Source organism: Miniopterus natalensis, chromosome 6 (assembly GCF_054644295.1).
Source record: "Miniopterus natalensis isolate mMinNat1 chromosome 6, mMinNat1.hap1, whole genome shotgun sequence".
Lineage (NCBI taxonomy): Eukaryota > Metazoa > Chordata > Mammalia > Chiroptera > Miniopteridae > Miniopterus > Miniopterus natalensis.
In genome coordinates this window covers 85,840,319-85,855,709 of record NC_142086.1, presented here as the reverse complement: position 1 = coordinate 85,855,709, position 15,391 = coordinate 85,840,319, and the positions used below count along the sequence as shown (strand labels likewise).

At 46.2% G+C, this 15,391-nt stretch overlaps 1 protein-coding gene across 1 annotated transcript in view; it reads left to right on the top strand.

Annotated features, from left to right (window-relative positions):
* Positions 1–15,391, top strand: part of DSCAM (DS cell adhesion molecule) — a 300,871-nt gene that overhangs the window by 235,603 nt on the left and 49,877 nt on the right. Inside the window, exons 21-22 of the mRNA XM_087817830.1 lie at positions 11,079–11,232; positions 14,949–15,066. Of these exons, the coding sequence (XP_087673956.1) occupies positions 11,079–11,232; positions 14,949–15,066 (272 nt within the window). The remainder of the gene's footprint in view (positions 1–11,078; positions 11,233–14,948; positions 15,067–15,391) is intronic.

Here is a 15,391-nt window from a genome sequence, read left to right as displayed (position 1 = left end):
AAAAAGGAGGTTACTATTCTGAAATCATGAGCAAACAGTCTGCAGAATGGAATAGAAATTATTTTCCCAGGGGTTTCCACATCTCTCCGTGCACAGAACACTGGGATTTAACACCCAGTACCTTCTTGACAAGACCCTTCCAAAAATACAACAGTAATGAGATCAAGCAGACAAGGTGGGAAATAACCACTGAATTTCTCAGCTGGCTGATGTCTTACCACCGCCAGCAGGGGTCTCTGTGCTGTCTTTTGATCATATTAAAAACCCCTGCAGCCCAGCCAGTGTTGTTCAGTGGTTGAGCGTCCACCTAACTAATTCATTAATCGGTTGTTTAATTAAAGTGATATGCTCTCCCGGGTTGCAGGCTGGATCCCCAGTAGGGGCCATGCAGGGGGCAGCTGATCAATGATTCTCTCTTATCATTGGTGTTTCTATCTCTCTCTCCGTGTCCCTTCCTCTCTCTGAAATCAATAAGAACATTTTTAAAAATTAAAAACAAAACAAAAACACTGCAGAGCTAGGGATGTGATTGTGACAGGTGGCCCGTGTCTCTGGGCAGCCCCAATAAAGTGCAGGGAACTGAATCTGTTTTAATCCCTCTCTCTAGAGCCACGTTGCTTTTCATCTACTTCCAACCTCGTTTAAGGACACAAAGCCTATTTTTCTAATAGACTTTATTTTTAGAGCAGTTTTAGGTTGACAGCAAAATTGAGTGGGAGGTACAACGATTTTCCACACAAGGCCTACTTTTTAGATAAAAAATACCATTATAAGTAAGCTTCAGAGAGATCCGATACACTTCTCTTCAGAGGTGAACCAGTGAAAATCTCATCTAGAATTTTATTTTTCCCCTCGGATCTAATAAAGAATTATAAATTCCTGGAAAGGTTGTTTTATCCCCCATCTTTAGTTTCTGTAACAATTTTAAGTCAGAAAACTGGATCTCTCCGATTCCCAGAAGCTTTCCCGCGTCTGCTTGTGTCGGGATGACCACCAGAGGGCAGTCCTGGCTCTGTGTATTTTTTGTGCTCCTGTTACTGAAATGCTTTTTCTTTGAAATGATTTCAGAGTCGAAAGTAGAGCATGGGAGGGTGACTTGGGACACAGCGTGCCCTGTCATCTCCTCTTCTTTGTAAGAGTCCCCCGGCTAACCTCCTTGCTGCTGTGCATGTGCTCTCAAGGTCCCCAGTTCATCTCCCTTCCTTGTAAAAGGACTTTGTTAAGAGACACAGGCTCTTTTCTCTAGTGTGTAAAACACATGTTCTAGTCATGCATTTGTTCCCTGGTGTTTTCTCGGTTCAGTTTCGTAAAAGATACTAGAATTTGAAACTCTGTGGGTAGGCCAGACAAGAGATTGAACATTCTTGCAGATTGGTTGCCTGGAAGTGGAACCCAGTAAACGTCGATCTCACCATGAGGGACCAGCAAATGCAGTGAGACATCAACCACCCCAATCAGAGGTTCGAACAACAAAACCTCACCCTTCATTTGACTCAGGGACTCGTCCCCATGAGTTTTGGACTGTGGCTGTTAAGTTGAACAGATGACAGTTTGAGTGACCAATTCACACACTGTGATAAGCCATAGAAATCCGAAGAAGCGAGCTAGCCTGGCCGGGCCCTGTGTAGACAGCATAGCTAAGCTGGGTTCCTCCCTCACACTCCTCCCTACATAAAAGCAGTCTGAAAAGTGTTACATATTAAATAAGTCCTAGGGCACAGAAATCGTCTATTTTACAATGTTATCCTCTACTCACTATCTGGTAAACACTTCATGCCTATGGTTTCCGATCTTGTTTTGTCATGAAACACAGTAGGAAAGGAATTTTATAATCACAAGCCAGGACACACACACAACAAAGCTTGGTAAACAAAACCTACACTTACTGCACGCAATGCACGCTGGAGTTTTCTGTTGTATTATATTTTTTTCATTTTTTTTTTTTTTTTTTGTAAATGACTGTTGTGACCCACTAAATTGCTTCTGTGACCCACATTTTTTAAAAATACGGGTTTCCATCAGTGAATCCTGATGATTACTTTATGCAGGAGGGTTGTTAGCACTCCTTCCCTGTGGTGGTAGAAGATGCACAGTCTGCCCAGAACTCGCAGCTTAGCAGGACTGACAGGGTCTACACCCACAGGTGTCTGAGCCCAGCGGCCAGGCTCTTCACCCGACTGCCCGCCCCTGCCCGGGAAGTGGCTCCATCTCACCCCCGGGATCCCAGCACCGATGTTCAACCTCCCCTTGGAGTAGCCATGATCTCGTGCATTATGGTTAGACTGGCATAGCTGGGCCCCCACAGTAGCTTGGCAGTTTCTTAACTGCAAAAACCACCATTAGTCATGGTTTTGCCTTTGAAAACCCTGGTTTTATGCTGAAACAGTGGATGTTCAGTAAACGTTTCGTTGAACTGAATTTTACGGAGTATGGCCGTGAGTCATCCAATCACGGTTAAATGGTATAATGAAGCTTCTGCTTAATAAGGCAGGGACATGTGTCATCATCTTTGGGATGGTTTCTCTCTCAGAAGAAACTAGATGAATTGCCTGTGCTTTTAAATCACTGATTGTGGAAATTGTTCTGTCTAAAGGACCTAAGGGTGGGCCTCTCTTTCCTGTAATGACAAAGCTAGAAGTTATGGAGCTGCCAAGAGCTGGCCTACGGAAGCAGTCATGTTCCATTTACTCGTGTGCCCCTAGTCACTTGTTCATCAGAGGTCGCCGAGTCCCTATGCAGCAGGCATGTGCCAGCTCTCCGTGCCCTTGGCGTCACCCAGGTCTTACTCCGCACAGGCCAGCTCCAGCACGCGGCACCGCCGTGCCCTCGCGGTCTGGGCAAAACCTAGGCACGCTTCCTGGGGGGAAAACCAATTCTGCTTTTATAAAACTCTTGGAAAGGATATTCCTGAAGTTTGCTTGGGAATAAGCTCAGTATTTCACAGTCAATTCTGATGGAAATGCTTCTAAATAGTCTTTAAATATTTCATGTTGTAATTTACGTCTGTTTATTAGACTGTGATCCTTTCAGGCAGTGGGGGAAATTGCATGGTATCTTTTACAATCTAGTCCTCTAAAGGTCCTTCTTCCCCCTTTAACTCATTCTCAATGAGCCAGCCAATAACCTCTCATTCTTTCTGTGGAACCTGTATTTTAATTTTCTTTTTCATTGTTGTAGTGGTCATTCGGGCTCACTGGGCATCAAGGGACACTGTCCAGAGGCTATAAGTGGTCAAAATGCAGGTGACAGGTACTCTGAAGTTGAGAGAAACCCTGGCCTTTAAAATCCTGAGCCCAATTTTGTACTTTATGGAGTAAAAGAAAAGAGAAACGAGCCCAGAAATCTCATTTGAAGCCCAGTCTCACAAGGCAGCCTGCCCAATTTTGCAGATAAATTGCCAATAAGCCTCCCGGCTTTGCGATGACACGATTCAGACCAGACGGCCGGGTTGTGTCGCCCTGAACGTGCTCCTCCGTCGCTGCTGCTGCTCCCCCCACCCGGAGCCACAGATTAAAATGCCCTTTGCATCAGTTGGCTTTGAGAAATCCCAGCTTTGAGGACATCTTCTCTTTTTTATTTCACCTGTCACAGACACATGGTACTTATGGAAAGAAATTGCTTCAGATGTTTGTCAATTGAGACAATATAGCTGTTTTTTCCTGTACTGCATATCATGCATATATTCTTCTTATTACCAAGAATAGCCCATCTCAGTCATTTCTTTCTTCCATGTGAGAAGATGCTCACCTAGGTCTTTTGGCAGAATATATTGAGAAGTTGATAGTAGCCGAGTTAAATTAATAAAGTGTGTTTACAGATAGACAGTTGGCATGGCAGAGGGTGTACGACAGAGAAGGGATGAAGCAAAATTGTGGTAAGTAGAGGGGATTTTGTTAGAAAGAGATGGAAATACAAGGCTCCTGGAATGTCAGTCTGGCTCACTGGACAGCGCCCCTGACCTCAGCAATAACATGGAGAGACCAATTTCTTTCCCTCTTTTTCTGGATATCAACTTTAATTCACTTGCAATACATTATAACAATGCTTTTTATTTTGGAAGTCCCAAAAGTAAAATATGTTATGTTTGGAAGGCTTTTTTAAAAGTAGCCAATAGTCATATATAAAATAGCATCAGTAAAGGGCAGAGGAAACCACCAAAATTGACTCAGATAAAATGAGTATTTTTCTTTTTTCTTTCTTTTTTTTTTTTTTTTTTTTTTTTTAGAGAGAGAGGAAGGGGTGGGGAGAGAGAAACATCATCCATGTGAGAGCAAGACATCAGTTGGCTGCCTCCTGCACGCCCCCTACTAGGGATCCAGCCTGCAACGCGGGCATGTGCCCTGACTGGGAATCGAACCAGCAACCTTTCTGTGCCTGGGACGACACCCAACCTAATGAGCGACACCGGCCACAGTAACAAGTATTTTTAATATACTATTTTTTCTATAAGTGCTGGACACCCACCCTATCCCTTTAGGATGTTCTTTGTGCTATATTATTATCTGCTTTAAGAGATGAAAATAGTGAAGCAAAATGAAAATAAATAGAATCAAAATGTATTATACATAAGGATTTTTAAAAGAGGCAAATCTTAAATTGATCCAGCTAACTGCCTATTCTTAATGTAAGCCCAGCTATTTCTCTGTCACTAAAAAGAAAGATTTTATATGTTTTGACAGAGCTATTGCCCAATAATGAAAAGAGTTATCCATTTAGTTTATTCTGCTTTGGGGGAGGTTTTTTAAAAATCACTGCTGTGACCATTCCATCTACAAAATCAGAGCATTCAAGTTTTTTTAAAAAAAAAAAACCTGCATGTTAATAATTAGATATAGAACTTTTTAAAGCACCGTAGTTCTTTGATGGAATTAGTTTTTTATTAAAAAGTTAATTGAATTTTTAAGTGGAATTTTTTAATATCCATCAGACACACTGAATAATTTGCTCTGAGCAGCCCACTCTCTACCCATTTTTTATTGTATTCAAATAATTTCTAGGTCATTATTCCACTCACTTAATACAGCAGGCATTCCCTCAGTTATTCTAGTGAGCAGTGAGCAGGTCCCGGCTCTGGAGGGAGGGTGAGGCCAGAACACCCTCAGAGAGCCTGCGCCCCACCTGGCACGGGGGATGGAGCAACACGCAGGACCAGGATCCCGAGTGGAATGAGCGTCAGGCTCCTCAGGGACACAAACAGAGGGCAGACAGGCACCTGATGGAGGGGACCCGAGGGGTTTACAAGGCTTTCCAGGTTCATTTGCTGAGCCTGCTAGTGTAAGGGATTTGGAAACAATGCCGCAGTTCCTGGGGGGCATCCAATTTTACAGCGATTACGAAAGAGCTTTCAAAGTCACTCATAGTGGCAAATTTTCTCTTATTTACTGGTTTGGACATGAAAGGAAAAAGATGACACAAAAGCCACGAGGCAAAATGATTCTGGAGCAGAAGCAGGTCTGGGAACTGGCCCCAGGCGTTTCGTGGGGCCCCCTGAGTGCCCGCTCCCTCGGGGGTAGAGGCCCTGGTCTTGGGCACCCCCGCCCCCAGCCCTGAAGCACAGGCAACTCCTTATGGGCTCTTCCTGTCCCTAAGCCTGGCGCTGGGAGCTTTGCACACATTCTCTCACCACAGCCCTCTGGAGGACAGACAGTGTGCAGGGCTGGCCTCCGGTGTCCTGCGGCCATCGATCGGTCGTCAGCCCAGGTCCCCACACTCCAACAGCGCTGTCGGCACGGTCCCAGACAGGAAAACCGTGCGCTCCACATTCGTAAGCACAGCATTGGTCACAGCTCAGTGGATAGACTATATGAATGTTTTATATTTCAAGTGTGTGCTTCAAACGGAATACCAAAGTCTTCCCTCAGGAACACTAAGGGTTGTTCCTGTTACGTGACACCCACGCGCGAAAGAGACCTGCTCTCCTTACTCCACCATCTCTGACAGACCCAGAAATAAATAACTTGCTGCCACTGAGAACCGTTCCCGTCGAGAGTGGCTAATTAATGCGTTAGGTTAGCTCAGGATTCTGATAGAATTGACATATTTAAATACTTTTTAGATGAGAAAGAGCAGACTTTTTCTCCAGTGGCTAACAGGAGCGTTGATAGGCACAGGCCAATTGGCAACCCTGGTCCACAGGTGCCCTGTCTACTCATCGGGCCAGGCAGAGCAGAATGAAAAATGATCTGTGGGGCAGAATTCCCCACCAAGAACCAGGGCTACGCAAGGCCTATGCCTGCCACCCAAGCTTTCTTAATATTGATTGTTTCTGTGTTTCCACAGGTCAGGAACTAACAGTGAAGTATTCCCTTAAAACAATGTTTAGCCCAGTTATAGTCATGCATCTGAGATTAATTCACATCTGGCGCACAATGAAATCTTCTAGAATGGCTAGTCTCCCTGTCAGCTCTGAAGATGCTGAGCCTAGAGAGTTAAATATCTACTAGAAGAAAAGTCAATGTTTAAGTATTTCAGTATTAAGAAAAGTGTCTTTCTCCCCTCCCCACACGTCTCCTTCTGCCATATTTGATTCATTAAGTTTGCTTTTCTATGTCCTGTTAATCTTTACCTGTGGCCCTTGAGAATTGAGCTCTGCTTTGTTTCTTCCTACCACTCGTGCTCACTGAGTGCTTCAAAGTCTTTGGCGCGTCCACCTAGCTGAAGTGTCAGGAGAAACCTGGGAATAAAATCGATCTCTTCTCATTGGACATTCCCGGTGTTTGGAAGGAACGGTCACAGAATGAAATGCATGTAGAAATTAGCAGGTCAACTTAAACACGATCAGATCATTGTGTGGGAAAATCTGGTGTCCAGTAAAAAGACACTTCATGAAATGTAAATGTATCTGTGGTATTGCAGCTCATATTAAAGTCCTGAGCAGATGCCCCGTAGGAAGCCATGCATCATCCCTCACACAGAACAAGTGTTTTGGACTGAGCACCAGGGAAAAGGGCTTCACGAAGCAGATTTGCTTTGCTACCCTGAGTGAGCTTCTGATTCATTTTTCCCCAGTTTGCTCTTTTTCTCTTAAATGTTGCCACCTCTTGACCTTGTTAACAACGGTTGGATTTTGCCCCATTTATTCATAAGTGGTGCTGCGTAAAATAACTATTAGGTCATCTGCAGGACAGTCCTCTGCTGGAGGCATCTCCTGCCTAAGAGCATCCCTCTCGAGCGATGGGTCCTGCTCTCTCCCATAGGGCCCACCTGTAAGCGTCCTAAACCCTCCAAACTGCCTCGACAGCAGGCCCAGCATGGCCGCCGCTGCTGCTGGGAGCAGGGCTGTGGCTGCCGTCAGCCCTCCCGGGTGTCACTCAGAGCCTCTGTCCTTCCAGACTCCAGGCTCTCCGAGTGGTTTCCTTGGAGTTCAACCCCCCTCCCACCCTTAGGTAATAAAAGGAAAACCTAAAAAGCAGTTAGAGGAGAGACATGTTATGTAGATATATACATCCCTCAGCAAGAATATCCTGTTCCTGGCCCAGCCCCTTATGGGGCCCAGAGGTGGGTGATGGGCCAACCCTGCAGAGATGGTCTCACATTTCTTGTTAGGGAAGAATCGCTGCTGTCTTTGGGACCATTCTCACCTTTTAAGGCTGTTGCTAAAACTTCCAGACAACAGCAAAAGTCACATTTAATATCCAGTTACATATATTACAAAGAAAGCAAATCAACACTTCCATTGTTGAAATTATTCAGCTGGCAGCTTTCTCCCCACTCTTCTACTGAGACCGAAAAAGTGGTGCCTGATTATGGCCGACCTCAGGGAACGTGGTGGCGGCAAAGGGTGGGCAACGCCACGCAGCGGGCTCAGAGGGTGGCAACGCCGCGCAGCGGGCTCACAGGGTGGCAACGCCGCGCAGCGGGCTCACAGGGTGGCAACGCTGCGCAGCGGGCTCACAGGGTGGCAACACGCAGCGGATGCTCCCAAATAACCAGTAGGAGCCCCTGAGCAGCTTGACTGTGACTTTCCATCCTAATCCAAAAAGAAACATTGTTCCACCCAAGGACGTTTCTATAAATAAACCCTTTTTCCCTTAGCTCTGGGTCAACCTTCTATCTAAATGGTGAAACAAATAGTGCTGCATAAGAAGTCATATTTTTATCATAGATTTTAGCCGTGCCTCGTGTTGCAGGTAAAAATAAGTACAATGCAAATTTTGGAGGTAACCAAGGACGAATTGTACCCAATGGGATACTTCTTTTAACTAAAAGCTATGTATTCTTCACAGGAAATCCTTATTTATTTTGTAAATATATCTTAATGCTCTGTTGATGCTTAATGTTCAGTAAGAGCAATTGTTATAATTTGTGCATCATTAACCTTTATGAAATTAATCTGGCAACAACAGCCTTGGACCGTCACAGAATACAAGTACACATAGCCCTGGGGCTGTCTCCTCGGTTGGCCAGGAAAGAACCCACAAATCCCTCTGAACTTCTAGAGGGATTGGTTTTTCTGATGGTTTTCTGAATACAAGTCAGGACTGTGTGTGTAAGGAGGTGCAGGGTTGGGGCAGGTGGAGTACAGGTGCATATACACACATGTACATGTACACCCCTAAGTGGATATGCACATCTGAGGAAGCTGTGCAAGGGCCCTGTCATCTCCCTTTAATCATAGGGCAGTGGGCAGTTCTCTGACATTAGTTTTTCTTGAGGGAGCATAGAATTTATGACGATTAAGGGGTCTAGTTAATAGTTGGGTCCCCTGTTTAATTGCAGAGTTGGTGTTTCAGGATATGCAGCCTACGGACCTACAAAGGTTGACTTCACAACTCTCAAGGGTCAAGGGAGTCCTCATATGTGTGGTGCTTGTAGTTGACCACCCGGGGAATGAGGAAGCAGCACTGGCCTTGAGGACGAAAGGACTGGGCCTGAGCCTCTGCTCACCCTTGTCTGGCACTGTCACCTCAGAGAGGCACTTACTGTGTCTGTGCCTTAATTTTCTTGACTTAGTCAGATTTGATTTTTTTTTTTTTAAATACCACACTGGGTGGCTTACCCAATATATACTTATTTCTCATAGTTCAGGAGGCTGGAAAGTTCGAGATCCGGTGTCTGGTGAGGATCTGCTTCCAAGTTTTTTTGTTATATCCTCACAAGGTGGAGAGATAGAGGAGGGAGGGAGAGGGAGGGAGGGAGGGAGGGAGGGCTGGCTCTGATTTCTTTACCCCTTACAAGGGCACTAACCTAATTACCTCCCAAAGGCCCCACCCCTAAATAGCAAGGACTTCAACATATAAATTTGGGGGAACACAAACACTCAATCCATAGCTTTCCTCATCTGTTAAATAAATCTAACATCAGCCTACCTGTTTCATATGGATTCTTTACGAAGACGTTGTGACCTGTCTCAGTCTGTGTTTTCAGTTCTGTCAGTCTTTATGTATTTTAAATGTTTAGGGTTGCTATGTCCTTTTGATGACTTGATCCCTTTACCATTATGAAATCGCCTTATTGATCACAGGTAATATTCTTTACTCATAAATCTGCTCTGTCTAATATTAATATAGCTATAGCAGCTGTTTTAAACTAGTGTCTACATGACACTAGTGACACAGATAGCTTCTCTGTCCTTTTATTTTTAACCTACTTGTGTTTTTATATTTGAACAACATTTCTTGTAGGCAGTATGTTGAGTATTGCCTTTATAGTTAGCCTAACAATCTCTGCCTTTAATTAGGATTTTAAATCATTTACGTTTAATGTAATTACTGATATATTGGTATAGGTTTAAATCTGTAACCTTGCTACTTGGCTTTTTATGTCCTATTTGTTTCCTTTTTACTCTTTTTCTGCCTTCTTTGGATTCATTGAATATTTTTTATAATTTCATTTTATTTGGTTGGCTCATTAGCTTTATTTTGCTCTTTTGTCATTTATTTCGTAATTTCAGTGGTTTCTTTAGGACTAATAGCTTACACCTGTAACTTATCACATTCTACTTTCACAAAATATTATACACTTCATGTGTTTTCAAAAGTTACCCGAGTTAAGCGGGATCACTACAGCATTCCTTTCTTTTGTTAAATAATACTCCATTGTATGGATATGACACATTTTGTTGATCCATTCATCGGTTGATGGATATTTGGGTTATTTATATCTGGAAAGTTTTTATTGGATGTCAAACTTTGTGAATTTTACTTTGTAGGATACTGCAAATTTTTATTCCTGTAAATTTTTTTTTTCACTTTTGTTTTGGAATGCAGTTAAGTTACTTAGTGAATATTTGATTTTTTTGAACCTTGCTTTTAACATTTGTTAGGCAATACCAGGGTGGTGTTTAATCTAGTGCTAATCATTTCCCTACCACTGAGGTAAGACCTTCATGCACTATATCCAGTGCTGTGAATCTTGGAGTTTTCAGTCCGGCTGGTGGGAGCAGACACTATTTGCAGCCCTGGGTGAATGCTGGCTGCTGTGACCTCCAACCCTTCCAGGTGGCTCTTCCCTGGCCTAAGATAGTTCCTCACATGCATAGATCTGCTCTGCTGAGGACCCAAGTTGGGACCCTCTTCAGATCTCCAGAGTTCTCTCTCTGTGCAGCTCCCCTCTTCCCAGGCCTCTGTCCTATGAGAATACAGCTCTCTCTGCATCTCTCAGTTCTGTCTCCTCAACTCAGGGAAGCTGCTGTTCTCCTCCTGGTTCCTTCTCTGTGCCACGGCCTGGTATCCCTGCAGTTGCATGCCTTACCTCATTTGTTTCCCATATTTCCCAGATCGCTGTCCTTCACTACCTGGTGTGCAAAGCCTTTGAAAATGGTGTTCTTTGGCTGTTTCAAGCAGGAGGTATATCTAGTTCTTGCTATTCTGTCTCCGCTGAAAACAGATGTGTGGTCTGTTTTCATAATTTAAAGGGTTAAATGACTCATCTGTGGCTGTCAAAGCTGCTTCATAGAGAAATGTAAACTATGGGGAGATATTTCTATATATATATATAGCAAACCCAGCCTTTTAAAGAAAGATTCGTGGAGGGTTTTCTTTCTGGTGAGAGATAATATGTGAGTGACCATTGTTTTAGGGCATTCATTTGCGCCTTTGACTCCTTGAATGTAGGAACATTTGTGTCTCCTCTCACAGGTGATCAGCGAGTTCGAAGCCTCCCCTGACGCCTTTTCCTACAGAATCCCTAACCTGAGCCGGAATCGTCAGTACAGCGTCTGGGTGGTGGCCGTGACCTCAGCGGGGAGAGGCAACAGCAGTGAGATCATCACGGTAGAGCCGTTAGCTAAAGGTGGGCCACCGTCGTAGGGACCTCGTTCCCCGTTGAAATTTATCTGTTTATAAGTCGCTGTTCCATCTGAAATAAAGCACACAGTGCCCTAAAAATCAAGTAAACCAGAAACATGTTATCGCATTTCAGCCCAAGAAATAGTGCTGCTGCTAGCCGGCACTGGGCTTTTGTGAAAATCAGAAAAGAGTCCTCTACAGGTGAACACAGTGCGAAGGGTGAGTGGCTTTACTACTCAGTGTGACTTTGGGAAAATTAGAAAAGGAGACCCCACTCAGCCCTTTGCGTAGGTGAAAATCACTATGTAGCAGCTTCCCAAGGAACTTCTCCTTTCGTCAAAACCAGCTACCTCACTTCTTAAAGGAAAATGTCTCCATTTTGGTCTATAGAATTTGGAACCTTACAGATATAAGCAAATCATTTGCTCTTCTATTGATAGAATGCTATAAACCAAGACCTTGAGTAACAGGGAAGCTGGAGTCACCAAACAGAAAGTTCCCGTTGTTAAGAAAATTAATTAGTTGGCAAGAAAATTAATTAGTGGATTTTTTTTGTCAGTGGTACCCACTGGTCATGATATCCAGCCACCCCTAACATTTAGAAAACAGTCATCATCGATGGGCATAAGGACTCTGTGTGGGATGAAGGACTGCAACACAAATGTAGGATTAGTAATAACGTCACCCCTTCCCTACTTGTGTGTCCAATGTTACATCTCCAGACATAGCCAGAAACAGCCTGGCTGATGTAGTAGGATATGACATAGTCAGAGGAGCCACAGCTGACAACTGGCCACTTCCCCAGGAACAGGACTTGTCTGGGGAGATTAAATGCCATTCGGTCATTTAGTAAATGATTTTTGAGTCCCAAATGTATGTCAGGTACTGTGCTGGGGAAACGGGTGTCTGACTGCAGGGAAGACATTCCAGAAGTTTCAGTGGCTCAACATAATAGCACAGTCAGTCCAGAGACAGATATTTCTGGACAGGTGGCTCTCCTGAGTGGCTCGTTCCATGTGGTGATTCAGGGGTCCAGGCCTCTTCCATTGTAGGATTTGAAGTCCCTGGTCTTTCATTTCCAGCCATGTAGAGAAAGAAAGAACACGGAGGCCAGAGCGAGGGTTTCATGGGCCAGATGTGGAAATGTTTGTGTTGTTTTCACCTATACTCCATGGTGCAGAAAGAAGGCCTGGGCCCCACCTATTGTCAGAGCAGAGCTGGGAGACAAAGCCGGGTGGGATGTCCAGAGGAACAGGAGACGAGCTTTGCTGAGCTCACAGCAGTCTCTCTTCTAAGGATCATATAAAATACACATGTTTTCTGTCTGCTCCTGTGGAGCTCAAAGCTGGGTGGGAAGACAGTCAATAAACAAAGCTTTACAACGTGTATATAAACTGCAAACTGCTTTAAGCGCTATGAAGAAGCCCGTGAGAGGGCCTCACTCAGCGCGTTAGAGGTGGCAGGTGGACTCGGCCGCACAAGGATATATGCGAGGCAGGGGAAGGAAACCTTGTCCCGGCGTTAGAAGCCTCCAGCCTGGAAAGAGTTTGGCAGGTCGGAGGTCAGGGGAGCTGACCCCAGTGTCCTGGGGAGGGGAGAGGCTCTCGGGTGAGCCACGGAGGATGGCGGGGACCTGGACATGCAGGACCATCAGGGCTGCGTTAGGGATTCCAGGTGAAATGAGAAGACGCTGTAGAGTTTTAACCAGAGGAAGGACACAGTCGTGTGTGTGTGTGTGTGTGTGTGTGTGTGTGTGTGAGAGAGAGAGAGAGAGAGAGAGAGAGAGAGAGAGAGATAAACTTGACTTTTTAAAACAGTTTTATGAGCTATACAGGAGGGCATGGCCACACACTTGTTGTCCCAATCAGCCTGGTGCATTTGTGACAATTAGTAGAAGGTGTGTTTTTAAGACCCGCTGATCTCTGCGTCCTGACTGGATTGCGGGGCTGAGGGTGGAGAGACAGAGAGGAGGCCGAGCGGCCAGGCAGCGTGCTGGCACTGGCGTGGAGCAGAGGGGACTGAAGGAGGTGGCGGGCCCCAGATGTGCCCTGGGCGTAGATGCGACGGGACTCGGTGGAAGAGCTGAGGAGCGTGGATGGGACCGAGCAAGGGTGAACACCGGGGTTTTCGTATGCCTTACTGTACGTGGGGGTGTCGCGTGTCGGTGAGGAAGCCGTGGGAGACTCAAAACGAGAAACGGGAGGGCAGGTCTGGACACTGGATGTTAAATCTGAGGTGACTGAGAGCCATCCACTCGGAGATGGCTGTGCGCTTGGGGCCAGTCCTGGCTCTCCTGAGACTTCTGGTAGGAGAGAGAAATGGAGAGTGGTCGGCACCTAGGCACCCCCCACCCGGGATGGGGAGAGCCCACCTGGAGGGCAGGGGAGGCGAGACTCAGGCCCGGGAGTAGCCCTGAGCACCGTCAGCTTGCCCCCAGGAGGGAGAGGTGCGGGGCGGCAAGGAAAGAGGGGCCAGGCCAGGGGGACAGGAGAGGAGCCAGGAGGGCAGTGACAGGAACTCGGCAGAGAGGCTGCAAAAGGAGGGAGTGGCCGCGGTGGCAGCTGAAGCGGGACTACCAGTGCCCTTGGGTTTGGCTGCGCAGGGCCCCGCTGACCTCCCGGGAGCAGCTGGGTGGGGGGAACGCTGGGCGGGGAGAAGCTGAGGGATACGAGGAAGCAGGGCCGCTCGGCAGGGAGGGCTCCAGACATGCGTCACCTGGAGGTAAGAAGGGAGAGGAGTCGGAGCGAGGGGGGTCTCACCCCAGGAAAGGCTCTGGCTTTATTATTTTTAATATGTCCGCTGGCGGAGCAGGTTTCTATGTCTATGGAAAAGCTCCAGGGGAGAGGGAGATGCTGGGAATACAGGAGAGGGAGCCAGTGCCACAGGCCTGAGCTGTCCCAGTGCATGGCAAAGGGGGGCACATAGCTCTGGCTCTAGAAGGCTGGTGTCTTGGTTCCTCTGTCAACTTCTGTGTCTCACTCAAGAAAGTAGCCCAGGAACTTATCCATACTGGGCCCCCCTGGTCTGCAAGGAGGCCCCTGCTGCCACGGGTCCACCCTGGGGTTTCCTCTCTACCTTCTGGAACCTCCTGCGACTTTGGACTGGTGCCTGGGCCAGAGGCCCCTGGCAGACGCTCCTGCTCGAGCCTCCAAGTCACTGTCCCCAGCAAACGGTTGTTCTTCAGGACAGGCTGCTCTGAAAATGTGTATTGTCCTTACCGCTTGTGCTGAAGCTCAAGTTCCTATAATTCAGGAAAGTACCACAAAATTGATAAACAGAAGATGTTCCCATTTTACTTCTTCCAGTCTTGGAGCTTTATGTTTTGTATTGTCTGGTCTCTCCTATATTAAAATTATATTTTAATGTGCAGTTTGGGGTGTTGAGATAAATTGCTTAATAAAGTGCTTTGAAACATAATTGGGCTCATAGAAAACACAGCTTGGAGTTGCTGGGCTTATGAAGCCCCAAATATTTAATTTGGCTCCTCATGTTTAGCCAATAGGAGGGAGAAATGCCACAGTTGGGATTTTTGGCTATTGGTATGTTTTTTCAGTGAAAATCCCTTATTCAGCCCTGGCGCCAGGGAATGGAGCTGACAGGCGGTGGTAGTGGGCAGGGCTGCCCTCCCCTTTTGGGGAGTTGCTGTTTTGGGGAAAGTCATTTTGGCCTCTGTACACACGTCTCCAAATTAACCGAGCTTCTTCTCTGCTCGGTGCTCAGCTCCTGCACGGATCCTGACCTTCAGTGGCACGGTGACGACTCCATGGATGAAGGACATCGCCCTGCCGTGCAAAGCTGTCGGGGACCCTGCCCCTGCCGTGAAATGGATGAAAGACAGGTAACCAGTAACCCGATGCGCACCGTCTGTGGGGCTCTAGGACATTACACCAGATCCCGAGTTGGTTCCGGGGCCTAATTTGTATCCATCCACAGTAGTGGAAGCTACGAACTTACCTGCTGACTCTTCTCAGATAGAGGTGGGGCAGGGGAGGGGTCTCAGCTTTAACACTAAAAGGAGCTGATCTACTATGTAAGTAAATCCTCTGTAAATTCAGAGCCTTTACACTCAGGAGAGCGATTGCAAGGAGAACGCCTAACCAGCCCAGTATCTTCTGTGGAAGTTCTCTGCGCTTCGTGCAAATGTCTCTAACTGAGCTGAGCGG